Here is a 25,501-nt window from a genome sequence, read left to right as displayed (position 1 = left end):
GTATACACACACACACACACACACACACACACACACATATTCTAGTGCTCCAAGGTAACTATTTCAGATGATTTATGCATAAGACTCTCTGTAAACAACCACAGGCTCCAGTTCACATCCAGGACCTGAAAGCCTTGGTGAAACTCCCAGAGATCTCCCAAAATGGTTACTATAATGTAGTTATCTAATATTATAGAACATTAAATTTGATGGAAGGAGGCCACTATTAAATAGATGAAAGGTGAAATCTAAAGCTGAGTTTTACTCCTGGTGACAAGAATATGTCTGTGTTGATTTATTAGCAAGAATGCACAAACTATCTGCTATTATTTTGTCCCAAATACTTTGTTTTATACTGCATGTCACACCAATTTTCTAATCTGTCCACCCATGCCTAACATTGATTGTTCTCCTCATTGCAACCATTCTCTTCCCAGCCACACTTAAACCCTGAAATCTGATGGGGATGAGCCAAGATTAGCTGTCTCAGGAATCCAGCCACCTGATTATAATTAATGTAATTCAATAAATTTTAACAATGTTCTTCATCCTCAGAAACTGAAGAGATCTATTTTCAAGACATGAAGACAGAGTTTGCATCAAAATCCTAGTAACAGATATAAAAAATGCAGTTTGATCCAACTCGAGTTCAAAGATAACACTGGCAGCACTAAACATATTATACAATTTCTATGCAATTAAAGATTTCAGAGACTTAATATTTAATTTCTTTTAAAAGTTAAAGGAAACAATGCTGGGCTAAAAGATCAAAAATATGATTTGGGATAAGAGGTTTATATTGTATGTTAAAAATAATCATGTTTTATATTCAGACTGTACTACATAAGATGTGCAAAAAGTCTTCACATCTTTAGCATTTTTCTCCAGGTGCAAAAATCAGAATTTTGCAAATTTGGAAACTAGGAAAAGTCAAAGCTAATATTTTGAAGACATGCTTTAAATCACTGATTAAATATTCCAGTCCATAGAAATTGTGACATCGATGGCCTCTTGATTGTATGACTGAGTACACAGTGCAAGAGAAAGCATAAATCAACTATCAGCTCTGCAGAGTTGTTTAAGGGCAATGCTGAGAAGCCCTTCATGCACAGACTAAAGACCAGGCCATATGAGGGATTATCTCTTTCTACTCCTCTGGTGGGACCCAAGAAACATACCTTTAATATTTGGCAAACTTGACTCTTCCCTCAGGCCAAGTGAGATGCCAAGGGAACCATTAATATGTGCTAAAGTATGTGAAATGAATTTTGATCCTGGCACTATAGGTGTTTGTATATCTTTCTTTGTGACATTTTTATTTTATGGATTTACACTATTTGCATTTCTTTGTCTGCTTTTAATGTTATAAGCTACCCAGAGCTGCTTGTGAGTGGGCAGCTAAGTAAACTGAATTAGTTAACTGAAGAAATAATAGAAGTTTAGATCATTCTGAGTTGTGTAACTATCTTCGTTTGTACAATCTGCTTTCAGATTTATTTATTGGAATTCATAAGGCTACCCATGATCACAACTCCACATAGCATACATCAATAAAATCAAAGAAAAAAACCCAATAGTATCAACTATCTCATAAAAAGTAATATGCCAATATCATACAATTGGGGCCTATCAACACACATTCTCCTCCCAAATATGGGCTCACCTATCATCTTGGCCTTAACACCTGGGGAGCCAGTTTGATATACTGGTGAAAGTGCTGATATAGAAACCAAGAAAGTGTGAATTATAGGCTTCCCTTATCTTTGAAAGCTGGCTGGCTGGCTTTCTCAACCCACTCCCCAAAGTTATTGTTGTAAAAACATAGGAGGCAAGAGAATTAGGTAATAGGTATGCACATCACCTTGAAATATATATAAAAGGCAGGATAAAACAGTAATTATATTATTAAATAACATCTACCTATCCCGGTTGCTTTGGAGGACTCAACTGGTGGACAAAAATTCCAAATATATTTAAAAAGTCAAGATAAAATAGTAATTACTTTATTATTAAACAACATCTACCTATTCCAGGTAAATTAGGAGGATTCAATAGCAGGGCAAAAATTCCAAATCCAGTCTCAACATCTGGCTGACTCTATGACCAACCCTAATAAAAATGTCTCCTACTTACAGCCTTCTGACTAGACCAGAAAGATACCAGAGACAGTGGTGCTGAAACCTCTGAGAATCAAGGCAGGCCAGTATGAATGCTCTGGGTCTGGGAGATATCCCAACCATACAAATACATAATATAGGTGATATGTAGATAGGATAGCTAAAAAGACATATATACAAAATCCACAGTTGGGTAATAAATTATTACCCAAAATATTGTATTTGAATTCAATTTCTCTGTAACTCTTCATCAAGCAGGATTAAAAAGATTTTTTTAAATGCCACGAGTTCTCAAGGTAGTACTTGGATATTAATGCATTCTCCTAACATTCACAGTGAAATAAAAAAACAGCCTTCCCAATATTGGAAATCCAGAGGATTTGCCTCCATGATAGCCAGTCTACACAAACACCTAAATAATATTGCCAATTGGTGAGTAAAAAGAAGAAGGAGAAGGTTCAGGAACCTCCTTCCTTAATGCTATTCTTCCATGTGTGTCTGTATGTAAGCTATGGACTGAAAGGAAGGTGAAGATCTGCACAAGGGCAAGTGTGCGGAAGCTGTTCACATCCCCTAGCCTGAGGCTGCTGGGTGAGGAACAGGGCAACATCAGGGTCGATGGGTTATCTGATGATAACAAGGCAGTACAACCCAAGCACGCCACTTCCAGCAATGCAAGCCTGTTTCCTTTGTTTTGGGAAAACAAGCCCAAGAACGAGACCTTTATTGGAATGTTGTTGCCTTGCCAAAAGGGTCCCCCAACTGGACCAGCACAAGCGAAAGGCTAAAAACCCCTTCCCTGCGCAAACATAAAGATATGGAAGCTTGTAAAGATGAGCAGGAAAAAGGTGTGAAGCACATTTCTGTTCTTAAATTCTGAAACAGCAAAATGAAGGGGCTGTAAAAAGAACTCCAGACTAGAAACATCCTAGTTTCAGAGAATTAGGACTTTCACTATCTGTGCTCCTGAAGATCTGCATATATTACTAAAAATTAAAGACTCAGTAGGTGGTTGATGGGAAGAAAGCCATCTAAAAATACCAAAGGTCAATTAATAAGGTTGATTGCAAGCATTTAAAAATATTTCAGTAATGCAATGATGATAAGGAGAGGCACATACCATTTTTAGACCCTATTAACATAAACATGTCAATGGAGTGACACACAATGAACTGTGTCTTTCTGGTAGAGCGTGAGCTGCATTGGTTACCAGTTTGTTTACAGTCCAATTGAAGGTGCTGGTATGGACTTTTAAAGCCCCATATGGCATGGGACCTTGGTTATTTGAGGAACCACTTCTCTCCAATTTCATCCACCCATCTCACCAGATCTCACTGAATGAGTAAGTTACAAGTTCTGATGTCTACAGGGCTACTTTTGGCGGGTTTTAGACAGCGGGCCCTTTCTGCTGTGGCATCACAATTGTGAAATCTTCTCCCTCCAGGATAAGTTGGCCTCATCATTCCACCACTTCCAAAATCCCCTCAATACCTGGTTACGCCAGCAGGCTTGGGAACTCCGGGGATGGGTGAACTCATGAGGTGGCTCTCTTATTATTAACCTCCCTCAGTTCATTATTCTATTCTCCTCTTTTAGCTTTGTTTCTCTGAGTTTTAATTCCTTTTAATCATTATTCTGTAATAATTTTAACTAATGATTGTCTTATTGCCTCTTCTTCCTGGATTGTTGTATACTGCCCAAAGGCACATTTCATGAGAAGGGCATCCATATAAATTTGATTAATACATAAAAATAAATAAAAGCACAAAAGATGGCTTTGCTTCACTTAGAATGGTATGTCTAGCATTGGCCATCAAGGTATGAGGAACTGAGGGTCTTTTTTTTGTCTAATCTTAATCTAATCTAACCATAATCTATTTGATAGACTATGTCTTCCATGCATGCCCCATATGTCATAATGTAGGTTGATTTACCATTGCCATTCATCGAGTATTTCCTGCTATATAGGAAAACATACCAGAAGACACCAGCTAAGTGACACTGGACAGGCTTCATCCAAATATAATGAAGTAACACCCAGAATTCTCAGCCAACCAAAGAGTTGAGGTCCCAATTCATTTGAAAAGAACTTGGCTAGAGAAGGGGGTATTTTGGATGCTGTGACAATTTAAGTACATTGTATTTAAATTAATACTGTCCTTTTATTTGCTGCTGAGAGTACATTAGATTTGGACTGTATTGTATTACTATTAGCTGTACCATGGAGTAATTCTGGAAATAAAAGATTAGTCAGAAATATCAATAACCAAAACACAGATGGCTGTTTTACTGTATTAGACTATAGATTTCTACAGGTCTTTATGGCTTTACATTCACTGAAGTAAACATACAGCAGATTCCCCCTCTCCCCCCCTAAAATTGTGAGCAGAGATTAAAAAAAAGAATTCTGATTTTGAGAGTATTGCCCTGGTATGAAATAAAGGTTTCATATTTAGACTGGAAAAGTCAAGACAATCACTAGAAGGATTGCAAAGAAATACAAAACTTTGTTGTCTTCTATTGGTCATCAGGATTTCTGCAGCCCAGATTGGAGAGTACTAAAATAAGACCCATCGATAAAAATGAATGTTTTAAATATGACAATTAATCGCTTCTGCATACATCATATTATTTAAAAACTTCAACCATTTAAAGTGTTTGAGAGAAATTCAATTACATCTAAATTCATTCTTTAAAAGTTTGTTGACATTGTTTCCTGAAGTTGAATTGATGTCTTTCCATAAAACACTAGAATGACGTTCACACTAAGTTATAGTTAGCTGGCTGGAGCCATATTTTATTGAACCAGCCACAATGGCTGGGTTCATATATTGTGCTATCCTAAACCATACTGTAGTTTATGAAAATTTAAAATAGAATGCTATAAAGAATAGGATTAGAGAATAAAGACTCTAATGCAAACAAATAGCATTCTCATTACAGGAATATTCTCCTATTTGTTTAAGAAGTAAATGAAATAGAAAATGAGACTTCACAAAGCAATTATTTAAACTAGATTTTTAGAAGACACTTTAAGACAAATTCCTTGTGTGTCCAATCACACTTGGCCAATAAAAGAATTCTAATTCTAAAGTCTATCCTACTATCTATCTTTGAGACTCAAAATTTTTGATGTAAGAGTTACAGGTCAAAGTAGACTTAAAGATTTCTGACTATCCAAACTATTACCTAGTCTTCCAATTTTTTTCGGCGGGGGAGGCAGACAGGTCCCCATGAACGTCACCCAACGCCGAGATTACAGATGTACAGGTTAACAGACCAGAGCAGTTCAATTTAAATCCTTCACCCAATACACACATACAGGTTTTTTGCACTGCCTCAAATTCTTCCCAAATGTTCACTGAAGTTGCAGCCACAGATGAGGCAGAGATCAGATCACTGTTCTTGCACAATTCTTGCACCATTTGGGGAAAGGAGGCACATAATAAGAAAATAAGATGCAGAAGGGAAGCAGTAATTACTGTGTGGTCGACAAGAGGCTGCTTCCTCAGGGCCGTTATTATGTGGCTAAATTTAACACCCCATTCCAAGAGGGGAGCGCAGTAGCCGCCCGCCGGCTCCTGCTACCTCCCCCGCCTGCTGAATGGCAGCCAAGAAAGCCATAAAGCAGGTCAGCTGGGTTTTTAATAGACTATTTACCAAGATGCTGTTTTTACTGCCGAGGTTTTGCTCATTTTATCTTCCATTTTTATTCCCTTGCTCGTGAACAGACTAGGCTGTATTTTCTGGTTTGGTCTTTCTTTCTTTTTCTCCCACTCACTTGATCTCTATTTTCAGGATTCTAAATTTATATGGAACCTGTTTCCCCCCCCCCACCTTATTTTTATGGTAAATATTTGCCAAGACCCATGCCAGAGATCATCCAGTTGACAAGCCCCTGGTCCCACAAAACATCAGCTGGGGAAGAAGTGAATCTCATTAGCACTGGCCATGAAAAGAGGCCATAGAGATGGGGCATGTCTCTGAACTTTCCACATGAAGATATATATATATTTAGCCATGAGTGCTGTACATAGAATGGGACAGTCTAGGCATATGCAGATTGGCAGAATAATGGCCATTTCATCCAGCTAAAGGAGCTGAGAAGAAGGCCTCTGAGGGATGAGGCTAGTGTTGCTTCAATATTTTCCTGTGTGGGATTGGCGCTTGGAAAAGCTCTCCCTACACTGAGTCACTTTTGTCCCCATTAGAAAAACCACAAAAGTTCTGGGCATCCAATTCTGATCTCCATATATCTCAACCCTAAACAGCAATCTGAAAAACAACATCTCTCAGATTAGTTGCCAATGATTGGAGTAAATCTAGATCAGAAGAACGTTTAGAAAATTTTGTCATTAGTAGAAGACAACCACTAGGAGGACAAACTACCCCAAACATTCTTCTTAGTAGGCAATCTTTTTCAAAATGCTATCCTTTAGGTCAGGGGTCTTCAAACTTGACAGCTTTAAGACTTGTGGACTTCAACTCCCAGAATTCCTCCTCCAGTCACGTTAGCTCAGGAATTCTGGGAGTTGAAGTCCACAAGTCTTAAACTTGCCAAGTTTGAAGACCCTTGCTTTAGATGATGCTTCTATCAAGTAGAATAGCATATATGAGCTTGAAAAATTAACACTGTACTTTTCAAGCTTATCAGAAACCAGTGATTTAAAACACTATTTAAAATTAAACAAAATATTTCTGATATTTAAAGCAAATTGAGTTTCCAAATTAAAGAGACTGATAAAAGCAGCTTGTGTGATAAATCCATTAGTTGAGGAATAAAATCCAAGGAATGTCAAGGTGGTGGATAATGAAAAAGTCACAATATTTAAAATAATTATTATTTGGAAAATCCATATCATTTAGCTTTCCCCCCATTTATTATACTACAATATATCTAACTGGAATAACAACACTTATGTAATTAAGTGTCTCTTCATATGTTACATTTTAGGGAGGTATCTATAGACTGTAGTGACTGGTGTGGTTAGGATGCTGAATTGACAATTTACAACTCCACATTCGAAGTTTGAGTACTGCTGTGTTATGGAATGTCAAGCTCCTGTCCTTCACTCCAGCTCTTGCCAACCTAGCAGTTTGAAAGTGTGTAAATGCGAGTAAATAAATAGGTACCACTTTGGTTGGCCCATTAATGGGGATATGAAAGGAGCCCCCAAATGGGTGTCCCCCAGGCAATGGTGATGTCACTGGCTGATCCTTTCACCACGGAAGTGCTTCAGCGCTTCCGACACCAAAGTAGTATAGTAGTATAGTAGTATAGTATAGGGACGTATGTCTATATAGATAGGTAGGTAGGTAGGTAGGTAGGTAGGTAGGTAGGTAGATAGATAGATAGATAGATAGATAGATAGATAGATAGATAGATAGATAGATAGAATAGAGAGATACATAGATATCGAAGTGAATATGAAACTACAATAGCATCTCAAAATAGGCATACATCTCAAGTACTACATAAATTTCTTCAAGCACATTAATCACCACCTATGCAGTATTTTCCTTGCTTTCCTTGAAAATCCTCGTCCTCTGAAGCCAACCCTTCAGAGATATGGAATGCATCTGATTTGATGCACTAACATAACTGAAGAAAATGGCAAAAATAGGTTTCCAGGTCAATGAGAAAGGTAATATTCAGCTTAGCTTTAAGGGAAGCTCAGATTTAGATATTTGGTAATTTTTAAACTTCAAAGGGAAGATAACAGGCAAGAAAAAGAAAGAATCAGCCATAATCTGAATCTGAATATCTATCTACCCCCCACCCTTTCTCTCTCTCATTGTTCTTATTGCCTTAGTATATTTCCATACATCATTTTTTATCTGTACAAGTAGTCCTTGCTTAACTACCACAGTTAGGCCTGGCAACTCACAATTCTTAAGCAAGACATGGCCAAGACTTATAATTTCACTGCTGGCTTTTCCAGTGACCCTACTTGTTGGATGCCAGCTGTGAAGCATACAAATGGCCATCATGTGACCATGGATCATTGTCACAGTTATAAACACCAACCAGATGTAAAGTGTCCGAATCTTCATTATTAGACCACAGGAATACTGCAACAAACCTGTCATAAAAATGATCAGGCATAAATTTGGTCACTAAAAAGGCTAGTTGTTAAGCAAAGATTAACTGTATTATGGTTAACATCCTCCAGAGCTGGAAGTGGTCCATGGCTTTATAGTGCAGTAGAGACCTTGTAAATCAAGAAATGATTTGAGCCGTGGTGGCGCAGTGGTTAAAATGCAGTAGTGCAGGCTACTTCTGCTGACTGCCAGCTGCCTGCAATTTGGCAATTCGAATCTCACCAGGCTCAAGGTTGACTCAGCCTTCCATCCTTCCGAGGTGGGTAAAATGAAGACCCAGATTGTTGAGGGCAATATGCCGACTCTGTAAACCACTTCGAGAGGGCTGTAAAAGCACTGTGAAGAGGTATATAAGTCTAAGTGCTATTGCTAAATGGGGAACTGACTAGTGAGTAATAGAAAGCAAAGAGTGGACTTCCCAAAGGGGTAGAAAACTACCAAAGTGTATTCTCCATAATATCTTGAGCATTCAGAAATGGGGTTTGAAATAATGGAGAAAAAAAAAAAACCTTTTGGAGCCTAGGCAGTCTAAAGTAACATTCAAAATATAACGCCTAATAAAGGTCCTAGAGTTTGAAGCTTCTCTCTCAGGGGCTATGCTATACCTTTTGTTCTATTTCAAACTAATGGTTTCTAGGAGAAGGAAATATTATATACATTTTGCCCTTAAAAGAAACTGTTAAAAGTTATAATAAAAAGCAATCTGTATTGTGCAGCTTCTAGCAACCATGTGCATCTTATGATGACAGGAATTAAGAGAAATATTCCCTGATAACTTTAGATAATTTAACTCTGTTTTTTGAGACTTCACCAAACATTGCTCAGATAATTTCAGATTCATTCATAGTCAATGGAAAAGTCCATGTTATGTATGTTGGGGAAGAACTAGCAATCTATTCCATATTGAACAGCCTTTTATGTTTCTCAGTTTCTAACTTCATGAGTTCTAAAAAACACAAAATGAAAAAAATAGAAAAATACTAACTTTGACCCCATCCACATAATAGCTGATTTAATATGTTTATTTCCAGTCTGTGAGGAAACAGCAAAGTATGGGGCATAAGATACCTCACTAACATTACAAGTAGGTGGCACTGTCCTAACAGATTTCTGCAGGAAAAGTTAATTGACTGATCACCAGACCAGTCAGAAAACAATTCACCAATTGTCCTCCTAATGTACCCAGGGGTTGGGGATTCTGAGGGCTAGAGTAGCAAATTTAGCCATCTGATGCAACCTTCGTATAAATAGGAATATCTAGCAATCGTAGTCCAACTTGCTTGGCAGATCCACATAGGAATAAACAGTGGCCTGACAGGCAAAAGCAGTCCTTATCTAGGACATTCTCTAATAATCTGGAAGCTGCTTTAGCAATAGCTGTTAGACCGGTATTTCTCTAACTGGAAGACCAGGATCAATCCGACAAGCAAGCCGCTTTAGAGAAGATCTGATTTAATTTCTTGAATGATAGCAGGCAGATTAGGCAGTATCTAAACAGTAAACCAGGGCCTCTCTGACAAGCAGGTTACTTTATAGAGATCCTGGTCTACCTCTTTCACCAATGACCTTGGTGCTATTTTAGCAATAGAAGGCAAAGTACTGTAGGCCCTCTCCTTACAGAGCTTGGGATATTGTTGCTACACACACCTGAGAGGAAGGTCACAACAAGATTGCTAGACACATTTTTTGCCCTCTCTAATAAAATTCTTTCCAAATTGTGCCACATATGACCAGTGATTCAAAGTGGGGCTATATACTGAACTGCTCCATTACGCAGAGATCCTGGCCTACCACTTTATAATTGGTATATGCTTATCATATTCAAGGAAACTTTTAAAGGGGAGAATTATAAAGATAAGTAATCATTCTCAAAACATTCAAAATTGTATAGTACACAGATTGAAAGATACCACGGGTTTCTTCTATGTGAGTTAGCTCTAAGCAGCCACATGAAGAAGCAAGAATTTTTATATAATGAATACCTCTCTTCTTCAGGTTGCCATCATAATACATGCTACACTGTTTGACCAGGCATCAAATTTTGATGGGGAAAGGGACAGTAGAAAGATAGGGAGCTAGTCTGAGGCAAAACCACCACTCTTTTCACAGAAGAGCTTTATTTATTCATCATATTGCCAAGGCAGGTGGCATACAATAAAAAATTAAAAACAATTATATGAAAGCAAACAATATATTTTCTATTTTAATATTATATTATTATAAATATAATAATCAAAACGCAAGGAGAAATCAACAGATATTAACAATTGTTCCCTTGGGGCTCCCAGGCCTGATAATGTAATTAAATATTGAGGGACTTGTGAAAAGTTAATAGGTATGGAGTGAGCTTCTAGTTTAACAAGGAAACTGAGATCAACAGGTTTAATCTTTTCACAGGTCACAATGACAAAAAGCCACCTATTTACAATCAAGGCTAAGCAATCCTGTTCTGCCAGTTGGTTCCTTGAGATCACCCGCATACTATCACAAGAAATTAAACTATGTGTTAGACAGAATGGGGCCTACCTTTCTTTGATAAGTTTTAAGTTTACTGCCGTTTATCCTGCTTATCTCAGCCAAATTGTAGACCATGCACCAGTATTTCACCAAAAAAAGAAAGTCATATCTACATTACGGAAGAGGTTTAGAATAACAAAAACCAAGAAAGCCCAGTTGCTTTTTGGAAAAGCATCCCTGAGACCACCATGGCCATAGTTTTCCTTGAAAACTATGAGGCATCCACTGGTTCATGGGCAGGATAGAACTGAAGAAGTTTCTTGGATGAGAAAAATTCTGCACATGACAGCAGTGTAAGTATTGATGCCTGATGTCCTGTAGATCAAAGGTTGGGGATCACTGCTGTAGATGATGGTGCTATTTCTCAAGTGCTGTAAAGTACCCCACTCAATATACCTATTATTGTTGTTTGCATTACTATGTGTTCTCACGGAATAATGGCATAAGTATGCTTTGAGAGTATTGTTCTAAGTCATATCCAGCAGGGTTGGAAGGAAGGCAATATTATGATAAATGGCTTCTTTTTAGATACCGGTGCATTTTACTGTTGGTTTCTAAACTTTTGGGGAGTAGATTTTTCTGGCATTGAACCTGCCTTAGTCATTCATTTTATTTATTTATTTTTGTTATTCAAGATTTGTAAACCACCACAATAAAAAAGATTCCAGGCAGTTCATTACAAAGAAAACACAGAATTACACAATATCACAACCAAATAGTAAAGTAACAGAATAGTTGTGGCCTAAAAAACTGCAGTGAACAAAGCCTTTACAATGGCAGCAAGAAACAAATAGTGCCCCCTCACCTATACACAAAGACTGACAATTATTGCCTAAGGGAATGCATTTTCTAAACAGAACTTTCAAGGGCTCTATATGACACAAAAAAGACCCTGATGAGGTGACAACAATGTGAGATATAGAAAAATTATCAATTAAAAAAAGTCTGGTGAAAAAGAGAACAATTTCAGATGCAGCCTTATTGATGGTCAAAGGGAACTCAAAAAAAAACAACAAAGGAATACTGAGTGGGAATCCACCAAATACAGCTCAGCAGTAAAGATTTTCAACCAAACTTCAACAACTGCAGGAATGCTCATATGTGTCATGTACCAATCATGTATCGAAAGCATGGTGCAAAAATTGACAGATAACACAATAAAGCATCACGTTCTAGCATCACTGCTACTCATAAAAATGCATCCAAGGCTCATTAACATTCTTTAAAAAATTAAATGATGAGTATTTCCAGCTTTTTTTTTTTTGAAAGGGTTCTCACCTGCCCACTCTCCCCCACATATGAACAAGGAAGCTAGGGAGTAATCTCCACCAGATTGCTCTCTACAAAACCAGTAGTCTGATGAACAGCCAAGCCCAACAGAAGAACTTAGGGAGCGTGCATAAGTGCACCAAAGTGCCTACCGTCTCTGTCCTATTGTTTCTTTTTATTTTTCTTATATGTATCCATTTCATGTATTCATAACTATGTTTATACTTATACCTATTATCTTGTAAGCGATTGACAAATCAAATAAATAAAATAAATAAATAAACTATTTGCAGAAGAATCGAACACTGCCCACACTGCCCACTTATTTTTGGAGGACCCAAACAAGAGGCTGTTTTAAATTTTGAAATACACCTCAAAACAAAAAAAGTTTTGCCTGTTACACGTTTAAGTTAATCATCCTGGAATTATAATTGGTTAAAATAGTGAGAGCATTCTCAAAAACCCTTGTTTCTCTTCAAAAAAGTATTGTCTACAAAAATTTTATTCTTCAGCCAGCTTATACTGTGACGTTCTGTCAAATGTGGAGAAGTCCTGGATTTTATTTCAGTCTATATTCCTACCCTGAATAATAATAATAAAAAACTTTCCCCAAGCGAGCACCTCCCCAGATGTATTAAGATTACAGTTCCTAGAATTCTCAATCATCGAGAGGTTAGGGCCAAAAACATCACGTTCTCTACCTCAACATTCCAAAGTGGGTCTTTTAGTTCCTGCTCCACAGTCCCTATATAGTTTCCAAGACATGCAAATATACCCCATGTCTAGACCTCCCCAGGCCCAACCAAGAAACCCCTGCCTCCCAATGATCTTTCCAATTCTTCTAATAATATCTTTGACCCAGAATTTACTGACGTCAGTGGTCAATATGACCCACACTCTCATAGATAGTCCACTTGTTGCTTTTAGCCTGTCCAGGAGTGACAGGCACATTGGGGAACTGCCTGTTTGTTTATCTTCCTCTTCAGCATTGTTTATTTTGATGGTACATCCTTCTGGTCCAGCCCAGATTGATCTTTCACCTTTCCACATCCTGTTTGCTGGAGAAAATTGTGCAAGTATGGCCAGATGTGCAGCAAAATCAGGACCATAGTACTTAAAAATATTCTGGGCAATTTTTTTTTCAAGAGACAGGCAATATTTAAATCTGTTATACCTAAGCAACTTGCAATACATGGCTATTTTTTTTTCTCTTAACCAAGGACAAAGTAAGCTTTCAGCCCAGGATCTCATGAGCACAAGAGCTTTTCGTGGCCATAGTTTTGGCTACTGATAAAACCCTACAATACATAATGTCCAAGGAAAATCTCCTGCAGAGCAACTCGGTGAGGTAACAGTTGTCTAGCCTAGTACAGATATCTCATAGATTAATTTTCCACAACCTGGAGCCCTCTAAATGTACTGGGATTTCCCCATAATTCCCCAAATGTGTGGCCTATGCTGGTTGGAGTTGATGAATATAGTTATCTAGTCACCAGAATGGAGAAGCTTCATACACGCATGAAACTGTTAACACTAGAAGCTTTCAATCAAGATTTTATAACGAACATAATTACAAATTAACCTTCTCTTTTAAAAACACATTGGATGTTACATATCCCATTTTCACTGTCTTGTTACTCCTACAAAACTGAAGAGGAATTCTCAAAGTAAAATCTCAACTGGCCTATTAAAAATGTTCTTGAACCTCACCTGGGCACATGTCCTCTTTTGTGAAACATTTAATATTTCACATATATGAAAATATAGTCACATCCACACATTCCTGTTCTGAAGGGTGATTCTTCCTCTAGAATCTTAGATTCCTCTAACTTTTATTCTGATCTGATGATCATCTTCAATTTGTCTTTAGTTTTCTCAAAGCTTGTCACTGCAACAATCTAGCACTGACTCACTAATCTTTCCTTTCTCAGCAAAGGTTTTCAATTAGTCTTTTTAGTCCATATATATTTTTGGAATTCTAAGAACAATTATGGCAAAAGTGTAGCTCAAGTCAAGGAAACGTCTACAATCTTCTGTTTTTCAAAAATAATACATCAAGTGAGTATGACGCTGGCTCGGTTTACACATCATGGCTGCTTTAAACATGGTTTCTTGAACAAGCCACAGTGCAGCTTTGTTCATACCACTTACTAAACCATAAAAATTTATAAACCACAACACTTGGCTTCATGCCAAGTACCATACAGAGCAAATTATAGCTTAAACGTGTTGCATGAACCAGGCCATCAATAGTATCATTCCCGAGTTTCTGACAGGAATCTTTAGCAGCCCTGCTTGGAGATGTCTGTGATTAAATAGAAAAGCTTTATACACATTTTATTTTTCACTGAGGTACAGCTACCGAATTACCAAGAACAATTCCCTGGTTATCACCAACTAGAACAATTTATTGAGAAGAACTTTCAATAACTTGGCAATTGCTAAGATTCTGCATAATCTGAGAACTAGTAAAGTGAATTAGCCCCACCAGACAAACGGTAAATTTATTTGCTGCATAAAATTTTCTGTGGGGGGAGGTAGTTATACTATACACATTAATTGCTTTCAGATTTGTTAATTACACTGTACTGTCCTAAAAGGAACATCAGGCTTTATATTGGCAGTTCTTTTAAAGGAAATTATGCAGATGGGCTATTTGGCCTTGGAAAGCCACTCCAGAGAGAAGGAGAGAGGGTGGGAGGGAGGGAGGGAGAGAGAGAAAAAGTAGGAAGGACTTCCAAATGAGACCTCTTAGATAAAACCAGTCTGAGTTCTTGCATACCTGACCATGAGGCTGAAGAATATTCTTACTACTGTTTTTATGTAAACTAAATTCAGGGTGCCTCAGCTTCTAAATAAGACCAGAGGTCTCTTCTGTCACCCTGCTTGGGTACAGTCTCATCAAGGGCTCTGGTAGCTCTTACAGTCAGTAAACAACCAGGCCCTTGAAGGAACTGTCTGGCAAATCAATGAGAAACTGCTCTGGAGTATTGGTGGAGGAAAACAAAAGTTGTATCTGACCAAGCATAGGTGTTGGCCATGTTTGTGCATACCCTATGCTATGGTAATAAAGGAGGTGAAACATCTCCAGCTCTCGTCCCTTAGCGTGTTAGAAGGCTATTGCCCAGCAACCTTATTCAGGCATTGACAACATTACCATCCATCAATTGCAAAAAGCAGCTCTACTTGGAACAGTTTACACCCCAAAACAATACCTTTAACACCATCAGTCAACAACATTGCCTATTCCAAATCCTTGGGAAGGACTTGAGAGTGCCGAATCCAGTCTGACCATCTGTCTGACTATGCAACCAACCATAATAATAATAATAAAAAACAGAGCTGACAAAGAATAAGCTAATAAAAGCAATAAGTAGTGTTTAATATTCTCAGCTATGGCCATTTGAGGGTTTTAACATTGGCATTATCAAGATAAAAGTTTCTACAGGAGATCTCTGAAATCTTAATAGTAATGGCAGGCAAGAGGAAATAATTTCTTAAATATTTGTCATACCAATTGTTTTGTTCGATATCAACTTAATCACATTATATCCTCTCAAAGAAGTATGGAGATTGTAGCTTTGAGGTTATGAGAATTTCACAGAATCAATAGCTACTTCACATATTATTTCAATTATTTACTTACTGCTTACTATTATTATCTAATAAAGCTAATATTATATCGGTAACATTCATATATCATTGCAACTCCAAGCTAATTTATTCTCCATGATATAATTAGATATCACGCTAACTGCTCCTTTACCTAGCATAATGCAACAATGCTTTATTTTCTTTGGGGTTCAAAGCATGAGTGCATAATAGCATAGAAAGACAAACATTAAATCATCCTATATTAAAGCCACATTGCCTTAATGTAACAGTCCTTCCTTCCCATTCCCATGGCCCAACCAAAGCAATGCTCATCAGTATATATGAAGCTTATTGAAAGAGCAATCAAATGATCTGGCATGGGACCAAAATAAAATATTGGATAAAATAGGATGCCCAATAGATATAATATTAAAACATCCAAAACAATGTACCAGTAGAGTGCATAATTGATTATGATACAATTTGTCACATTAACATAGAATAGGAATAGGAATAGGAATAGGAATAGGAATAGGAATAGGAATAGAATAGAATAGAATAGAATAGAATAGAATAGAAGTTGGAAGGGACCTTGGAGGTCTTCTAGTCCAACCCCCTGCCTAGGCAGGAAACCCTACATCACTTCAGACAAATGGTTATCCAATCTCTTCTTAAAAACTTCCAGTGTTGGAGCATTCACAACTTCTGGAGGCAAGTTGTTCCACTGATTAATTGTTGTAACTGTCAGGAAATTTCTCCTTAGTTCTAAGTGGCTTATCTCGTTGATTACCTTCCACCCATTGCTTCTTGTCCTGCCCTCAGGTAAAAAGAAAGATCTTTTCCCCAGTGCACAAATGTTAAATAATAAAAGGAAAATTGTACCTTAGTCTCAAATGTGTGCAGGAAAGATTCTTCCTTAAAGGGTTCTGTCTTTAGACGTTCTGCAATAGAAATATCAAAATAAATAGGAAGCGTTTTGAAATAGCCATGCTTGCAAGCTCCCTACTGCTGTTGAAATTTAAAACTTTGTGATGGAGAGAATGAAGGAAAAGCAGTTTCCATTTGCTCCAAATTCTTAGTGGACCTTCACACATGTGAAAGTAAAAAAACCTACCCAATTCAAATTTCTCTACAGCCAGGCACTGGCTGTAGCTTCTTGGTCCGGAGCACACATTCAAAGACCTCTTTGAGAGGCCCCTAAGCAATCCAGCTGCTGGTCACTATCTAACATTTTTGGTCCCCTAGAACAATTAGTAGTTTGGAAAAGCCTTTTATTTTTTTAAAGCGGGGGGGGGGAGGGGCAAGGTTAGGCTGGATAGTGACCAAGAGTCGAACCCTTAGGGCCAGCATTGATGATGAAGGAAAGTGGTAAAGCACAGTGGAGACCAAACAGCATCTCACCTAGACTGAGAGTAGCGCCACTCTCCCGATAGTCCTCAATCTCTGCATCCTTCTGGAGCAGCAAAGATGCCAACTCCTGCACCTGATCATGCAAGCCCAAACTCATTGCCATGAGAGGCCTCAGAAGGTGGCGGGACATCTGCCGTAGAGAAGAAAGGGCATAAGTAGCCGCAGCAGTGACAGCAGAGAGCCAAGAACCAAGTAACAACCATTTATAACTGATGTTTCGCCTCAACGTTTTTAGAGAGGGCTGCTATAAGAAACCAGCAAGAGTAATATGTAAGCCTGAAAAGATTTCTCTATTATTTCTTTGCAAACCGCTGCATATACTTCCTGCCTTCTTGTTGTCTTCTGGAAGAGTCTATCTCAGGGGTGTCAAACTCAAGGCCCGCGGGCCGCATCCGGCCCATGGGGTGTTTAAATCTGGTCCACGAGACCGGCCTGGAAATAACAAAGGTGCCTCTGCTAGCAAAAATGGAGTGCGGGGGCATGGGCTGTGCACCCACACACACCCCCCTTTTTGCCTGGACAGCCTCCTGCAGCACCCTACCAGCCAAAATGGGCCTGCACCCCATTTTGGCTGGCAGGGTGCTGCAGGAGGCATCCGATCTATCTCCCCCCCGGCCAGGCCCCCCCCGGCCACATAGAAGAGGGGGGGGGTTCTCCTGCAAAAAGGAATCTCATAATTCAAATACTTGGCCAATAAAAGAATTCTATTCTATTCTATTCTATTCTATTCTATTCTATTCTATTCTATTCTATTCTATGCACTCATAGTTTTTAAATACTACTATATTAATTGGTGTTGGTAAGATTCATCTTACCCTGAAAAATCCTAAATTCTTTTTCATCCTGAATAATAGTATTATGTATTAAGAATGTATTAAGAAGCAAAAACCAACAGCCCTCTCTTATCCTTCTGTAATACTCTAGATCTGCCTCCTCCAATTTAGTTCTCTCCATTTTTTTAATATACTAAATCATCCTCAATCAGCCTGGCCAGAATTCTTTTAAAATAATACTATCAAGTCTTGCAAGATTGCAAAACTAAAAAAAAGTTGTTCTATACTGAAGTCACTACATCTCTCTATTTTTTTTTTTTTAAAGGCATGTCTCTTATTTCAATATGAGTGTAATAGTGGAACTTAGAATACAAGGAATCCAGATGTTTGGGAACCAGCAAAAGTACATTACCTGAGCATGGAGTGCCCCCTGGTGTACCAACGGCAAAATTAAAACTTGTAATTAAACATTAAGTATGGTATATTTATCCATTTACTATAGCAGAGTTGATTTGAAACATCATCCACTTGCCATTTTCTTAGAAGATAGTATCATAAGGCTGGAAGGGACCTTGAAGATCTTCTAGCCAAGGCAGGAGAGCTTAAACCACCCCAGTCAAATGGTTGTCCAGTCTACTTTTGAAAACCTCTAGTAATAGCATACCTACAACTCCAAGAGGCAAGGTATTCCATTGATTAATTGCCCTGTCAGAAAATTGCTTATGATTTCTAGATTGGATTATTCTTTAACAAAGCTTCCACTCACTACTTCTTGCCCTGCCCTTTGATGCTTTGGAGAATAAATCAATCCCCTCTTGTGAGTGAAGGCAAATATACATGTTCCAGGATAATGTTGTAGGATACAATCTGGGTCAATCGCCGGGACCAGAGGTTTAGTCTTCCAAGCTTTCAGTTGTGCTGGAGCCCATCCTCAGGGAACCTCTCTCTACCACATGTATGTATGTATGTATATATATATATATATATATGTATGTATGTATGTATGTATGAAATTTGTCTGTCTCCCAATTCACTGCAGAGTGGGACCTTGCCCAAACGTCGCCAAGATACTCTTAATCTTACATGGGAAAAGACCCGAACACACCTAGACCTACATATATATGTATATGTATATGTATATGTATATGTATATGTATATGTATATGTATCTTTGGTTATTTGGGTTTTCTCCGTGTAAAATTGGAAGTATCTAGGCAACGTTTCGATGAAGTCTCATTCATCATCTTCAGGCTTGTGTCTTCGGCTTTGTGCTTCTCGGAGTAATGTGAGCTTGCAGCTGCTTCTTCCTTTTAACTGCTAGTGGGGTGTGACTTGATTGGGTGGGGGCTTGGCTGTGTTCTGATTGGGTGGGGGTGTGTTCTCATTGGTTGGAGGTTTGGCTATGTTCTGATTGGTTGGGGGCTGGCTGTGTTCTGATTGACTGGGGGTGTTCTGTTCAGGTGGGGCTTACTTCCACCCAATCAAGTCACACACCCACTAGCAGTTAAAAGGAAGAAGCAGCTGCAAGCTCACATTATTCAAGAAGCACAAAGCCGAAGACACAAGCCTGAAGATATATGAGACTTCATCAAATGCTGATACTTCCAATCGGAGAAAACCGAATAACCAAAGATAGATATATATATATATATATAGATATAGATATAGATATAGATATAGATATATGTGTGTGTGTGTGTGTGTGTGTGTGTGTGTGTTTTCTTAAGTTTTCACAGGTACTTACATGTATGGTATTCAGCTTTGTTCGGGTATTTTCCCACGTCATTATAGTTGTTCTTTTAAAGTTGTAGCCGTTTCAGCAGAATCTCATCTGCCATCATCAGGCTTCTGTATAGTGTTCATCTGTGAGTCAGGCTTTTACAGTGGTTTCAGATTTGAATTTGGGGCAGCCTATTGCTGTGCCAGAATGGTTTTCTTCATCCTGATTGGTTGAGTCTTGGTCTGTGTTTTTGGTCTTGAGTTTGCTGTGTTCTGCTTGATTGGTGTTTTAATATCTTCTGTCAGTTTATTTGGCTCTTTTGTATCTTGATTGCTGGCAACATTGTGTTACTTTATTGGAGGCCTTTAGTGCAGCTTGGCTCCGGGTAAATGGACGGCTATCATTAGTTAGGAAGCTAGGTTTCATCTGGGTGCCTGGTGGGGGTGTGTTTGAGCTGGAGGTATCAGGGGGATCTGTTTGTGCCCTGGTGTTTGCCTGGCTTGTGGTGTGGAGATTTTTTTTTGTGAGTGCAGGCTTCCAAATGATTGACAGTCTGGTGAAATCAACTTCAATGGCTCCAAAACCTAGCCACAGAATCATCAGAGAAGCCATAGAGATTGAAAAAGACCAGAAAGCATGAACAGAAGAGATGATTCCACCAGACTGTCAATCATTTGGAAGCCAAATAAACTGACAGAAGATATTAAAAACACCAATCAAGCAGAACACAGCAAACTCCAAGACCAATAAACACAGACCAAGACTCTCAACCAATCAGGATGAAGAAAACCATTTCTGGCACAGCAGTAGGCTGCCCCAAATTCAAATCTGGAAACCACTGTAAAAGCCTGACTCACAGATGAACACTATACAGAAGCCTGATGATGGCAGATGAGATTCTGCCGAAAACGTCGCACAACTTTAAAAGCACAACTACTATGACGTGGGAAAATACTCAAACAAAGCTGGAATGCACCATACATACATACATACATACATACATACATACATATATTCTGCCTTCTGCACAGAGGTGGATTTGAAGCTGTACAGATGCAGATAGATAACTCAACAAGAATATATATAAGTATGTATGTATGTATGTATATGTATGTATAGTACATAATGTAAAAACATAGAGATACACAAACATACACCTGTATGTATAAAATCTCCATATTTCTATGTTTGTACACTAAGTTCTGTATTACACTAAAAAACACTATTCTGACAATTGATGATCTTCTGACAATTGATAATCAGTGTAGCTTTGCTCCAAACATCACAATGACTCATTTAGTTAATAAGGTTTGCTTTATCTTGACTTTGCGTGTTATATGAAAGCCAATTGTAGGCTATTTAGTAAACCATAGCTAAATAAGCCATTTACTACTAGCAGAACTGGAGCATCTTCCAACAGGCAGGGTTGAACCCAAAGCTACAAATAGAAAAGTGGCACTCCAATATATTACATCAATATTGTCTTCAATTTGTGCCTATCCAAGCAATTCCAAACCCAAGGAGATTTTAGGAACCTTCTGATAGCCAAACATCACCATGTCCCTAGAGCAAACATTTTCAACTTGTTCTCCTATCTGAAAACATCATTCTTCAACTCACCATCTCAAGAGGTGCTGCCCCACAGTGAAAATCCCAGTAGAAGGGCAACCCTAGAAGTTCACTCTTCATATGGAGTATCAATGTGCTGGAGCTAAGCTGACAGGAGAAGGAGACAGAGCTGTTTTCTTTCCCTTCCAGAAGAGGAGATAACAGGTTGCGCAGGCAGTTCAGGATGGAGGCTACAGGAGCAGTTAGCCGTTTATTCAGCTCCTACATAAAATGAAATAATCATGATAATATTCTTCAAAGAACATAATATAATCTCATTTCATAGCTGTATATGTAAGCACCTAAACTGTCCAAGCTAAGACATCGCTGGAAGACCGGATTCAATCATTTCCTTTTTAAAGAAATCCTATTCTGCCCAATCCAGAAGCAATATTCTCAAAAACTACATTTTTTTTGTACAGATTGGACCATCTTTCTTAATAATTGGTTTGTTTCAGGAATAACACATTGATTTCATTTTATAATTTCATTTCAGACCTGGATGACCTGGATGACTTTTTCCTAGTGAAGTGGAGAAACAAGATGACAATTTATGTAGCATCTGCTTCTCGTAATTCAGAATTACTTCTCTGCAGATTCCTTTTCTTAGGATTTTCCTTTAAACTTAGGTTAATAGCACACCCGCTGAAGTAGAGTCATCAGTTTTTTTCAGCTTCCCCCCCCCCCCCACCGCCCATCCTTGGTTGGATATCTTAAACTAGAGGTCCCCACAGTGGTGGGATTCAAAAACGTTTACTACCGGTTCTGTGGGCGTGGCCATGTGACTGGGTGGGTGTGGCTTTTTTTGCAACCCCCACCCGTTTTTGGGCGCTTCCTAGCCTCAGAGAAGCCTCGGGGGGGGGGGGCGTTGTTGCTCCCCTAAGGCTTCTCTGGGGCTCTGGAAGGCAAAAAATGGAGGGGGGGGCCTGAGCTCCTCCCTCCATTGTTCGCCTTCCTGGGCCTCAGCAAGGGGAATCCCGGCACAGCTGATCTTATCTACAGCTGATTATCAGGAGGGGGAAAAAAAGAAAGAAATACCTTAGGCGAATGTCAGGCAGGTGGGCAGGGTGAGTGAGCATTGGGCAGGAAGGCGACCAAGTGGGGGGCGTGGCCAGCCAGAATTTACTACAGGTTCCGCGACCCATGCCAAATTCTTGCTACCGGTTCACCCGATCCGGTGCGAACCGGATGAATACCACCACTGGGTCCCCAACCCTGGGGCCACAGCCCATTCGGAACAAGGCCATACAAGTGGCGGGAAAGAGCATGCACGCAGCTCCACTTGCACGAACGGCAGGCTCGCCCTCTTGTGAGTGAATTTCCATTTGTGCAAGCGGAGGAGGTGCACGCACACCGCTTGCACAAAGGGAGCTGTATATGCTAGTGGGCATCCCTGCCACTAACACAGAACCATCTCTTCTCCCTCCCCGCCCATCCACCAAGCCAGAAAGGTTGGGGACCACTGTCCTAAATTACAACTTCTACTATCCAATATCATACAGGCTGTGAATTTTTCAAGTTATATTCCAATACATCTGGGAACCATCAAACTGGAAAAGAAGTAACTCTCGACTTATTACCATAACTGGGACTAGAACTGACATTGCTCAGCAAGGCAAGTGAGTCACACCCAATTTCTGCAGTTGTTAAGTGAATCATGAGATCATTAAGTGAATCCAACTTTCCTTATTGACTTTGCTTGCTGGAAGCCATCTGGGAAAGTCTCAAATGGTGATCACATGACTGCAGAATGTTGCAGTCATCATAAATATGTGCCAGTTACCGAAAGCTCTCATTTTGATCATGTGACTTTGGGGATTCTGAGACAGTTGTAAATGGGAGAACTGGTCGTAAGCCTTTTTTTCCAGTGCCTTTGTCATTTTGCATAGTCACTAAATGAACAGTTATAAATTGAGGACTACCTTTGGAATAAAGTATCCTGAATGATCATTTCGTAATTTTAATTTTTTACTTACCTTTGACCTCTGTTGTATTACTTCAGTATTTGCACTTTCATACCACATATTACTGAGGTCAGAGAGGAGCAAGATATAGCTAGAATCACAAAACCAAGCCTTAGCCATCAGTTTGGTAGGCTCAGAAAAACAAACCGAAGCCCAAGGCTGCAGAAGGAGTTCAATCTGTGGATCATCCGAAGTCTCCATCCTGTAAACAATCATGTCATTCGATTTTATTTCTTTAAATATGTTATAAATTGAAGATGCACTGCAAACACCTATCACAGCATGCCAAAGTATAGGAAAACGTAGCTTTAGAATGTAGATTTTTATATTGAAGATGAAGGTCTGAGTTTTCATTCTAAAAAAGTGTTCTGAATTCTGGTATAATTCATTAAAAGCTCTCAATGTATTGTAAGTTCAGATATATAACATGACTTACTCCAGACCTGCCTGCATTTTTTTGTTTATTTTTCTTGGCATAAATAGATACAAAACCATGCAGCATTAAATATAGCATATATTCTTGTAATCACAAACTAATGCCTAGATATAATTTTAATTATCACTGCCAGATAGATCCCTGTGTTCTAAGAGAAAATGGTAGTTGGTAATCTGTAGGCACAGCCTACAGAATAATTATGTTCTGATGATGCTTTACAATCCGGTACTACATACTTCTAATGGGAATTTAGCAGTTCCCTATATGAAAGTTTTACAAACTTTTGATAAACATTAATAATTTAGAGAGTTGCCTCCAGATATTCCCCAGATCTCCCCTTTGAAAGTCATCTGATCTAACAACTGTTGGTTATAGTGCTTTACTGTAATCAGTTTTATTTTTACTGTTTCATGTTTTCTATGTTCGTTTTACTTTAGTTACTTTTATTTTCTTCATTTTGTCCGCAAATCACCTTGACATTCTTTTAATGAAAAGCAACATAAAATATTGTAAATAAACAATAAAGCACACCACATTATAAAAGGTACACCAAGCATGTTTTAAAAAGTGGTGAATGAAAACAGGGATAAAGCTTGGAGATAAAAAATCAGAAACTTTCAGCCTGTAGAACAGCAAGAATAACAGACTGCTATTTGTGTTTCCATTGTTTACAATAGCTCACCCAGCAATATACATTCTAAAAATATAATTATTTCTAGCTTGATCATATACAATTTGATTAAGAAGTGACATGCCTAGGATTACACATTTTGACAGTGTAGGGCGGTTTGACTAGTTCTTCATTAGCTCAAATTAAATCCTGTCAAATTAGTTTGATTGAAAATACATCCGGGGTAACTCTATAATCAAGGGGCAGCAACTGAAAACAAAAATAAAGAAATAAACAATCTAAGCCATGCTGGATTTGAATGACTAAAAACAGGGGAAGTAAACCAGAGAAAGAAATATTTGATTTATATAACTGCTTTCCTTTCAAAACCTCCAAAATCCTTAGTCATTTTATAGACCAATTCAAAATCCTTAACCACATTTGAGTCCAAAATTTTTGTTGCTAAGTGAAACATTTGTTAAGTAAATTTTGCCCCATTTTATGACCTTTTGTGCAACAGTTTTTAAGTTGAATCACTGCAGATGTTAAGTTAATAACCTGGTTGTTAAGTGAATCTGGCTTTCCCATTAACGTTGCTTGTAAGGTGGTCACAAAAAGTGATCAAATGATCTGGGATACTGCAACTGTCATAAATATGAATCAGTTGCTAAGCATCCAAATTTTGATCCTGCGACTATGGGGATACTGCAAAGGTCGTAAGTGTGAAAAATGGTCATGTCACTTTTTTCAGTGCTGTTGCAACTTTGAACTGTCTCCAAATGAACTATTGTAAGTCGAAGACTACCTGTACACAGTATTCAAAGTCTCTAAAACTTGTGGCGAGGAAGCAAAAGATGAGAATGATGAGAAAGAGGAGTGGGGGGAAATATCTAAAAATTTGCATGTACAGGCAGTACGGCTTTGAGGAGAAATTTGGAGATATTCTGAGACCAACAGATGTTGAGATTATTTCAGGCTGGACTCAACCTGAGTAAGTCGCACCAAACGTTTCCAAGAAAAGGAAAAGGCAAGACCTATGTGGGAATGAAGCAGGGAAAGGAGCTAGGAAAAGAAAAGAAAGGGGGAAAAATCCTACCGGCAAGGTCAAGTAACGGGAAGGAAGATCCAAAGACAGGTCGCAACAACAAAGCCTCCCTTGGCTTTGCTCTCACAGCATTTTGTCAACAAAGGTAGAACTGCAGCCGCGAGGAGGGGTTTTTAAAACACCGTTTCCCAAGAGCCATACTCTACTCCACCCGGATGCAGCCTTACCAAAGGGTTTAGCAGTTAGAAACTACCATTCCCACAATTCCCTTCTCATCTTACCAAGGCGTACCGGAAGTTCTGGTTAAATGGAAATGGACGCCGCTGAGTCAACAAT

General features: G+C 38.6%; 1 protein-coding gene across 2 annotated transcripts in view; it reads right to left on the bottom strand.

The window, feature by feature from the left end:
• Positions 1 to 25,481, bottom strand: part of NHEJ1 (non-homologous end joining factor 1) — a 96,991-nt gene extending 71,510 nt beyond the window's left edge. Inside the window, exons 1-6 of one of the 2 annotated variants that reach the window (XM_087950398.1) lie at positions 25,217 to 25,481; positions 23,087 to 23,276; positions 21,123 to 21,332; positions 17,001 to 17,139; positions 16,482 to 16,540; positions 4,376 to 4,675 (exon numbers count right to left, since the gene is read on the bottom strand). In XM_087950398.1, coding sequence (XP_087806524.1) covers positions 4,451 to 4,675; positions 16,482 to 16,540; positions 17,001 to 17,139; positions 21,123 to 21,332; positions 23,087 to 23,275 — 822 coding nt within the window. In that variant the 5' untranslated portion in view covers position 23,276; positions 25,217 to 25,481 and the 3' untranslated portion in view covers positions 4,376 to 4,450. Of the gene's footprint in view, positions 1 to 4,375; positions 4,676 to 16,481; positions 16,541 to 17,000; positions 17,140 to 21,122; positions 21,333 to 23,086; positions 23,277 to 25,216 lie in introns of those variants that run through there. The other variant, XM_026665551.2, reaches the window with a different exon arrangement.
• Between the last annotated feature and the right edge of the window lie 20 nt (positions 25,482 to 25,501).

Source organism: Notechis scutatus, chromosome 1 (assembly GCF_049901735.1).
Source record: "Notechis scutatus isolate UNSWTSFEM ecotype Mainland chromosome 1, rNotScu1.2, whole genome shotgun sequence".
NCBI classification, from domain to species: Eukaryota; Metazoa; Chordata; class Lepidosauria; order Squamata; family Elapidae; genus Notechis; species Notechis scutatus.
Note: the sequence above shows the minus strand (reverse complement) of the source record. Positions and strands in the feature narration are given on the sequence as shown.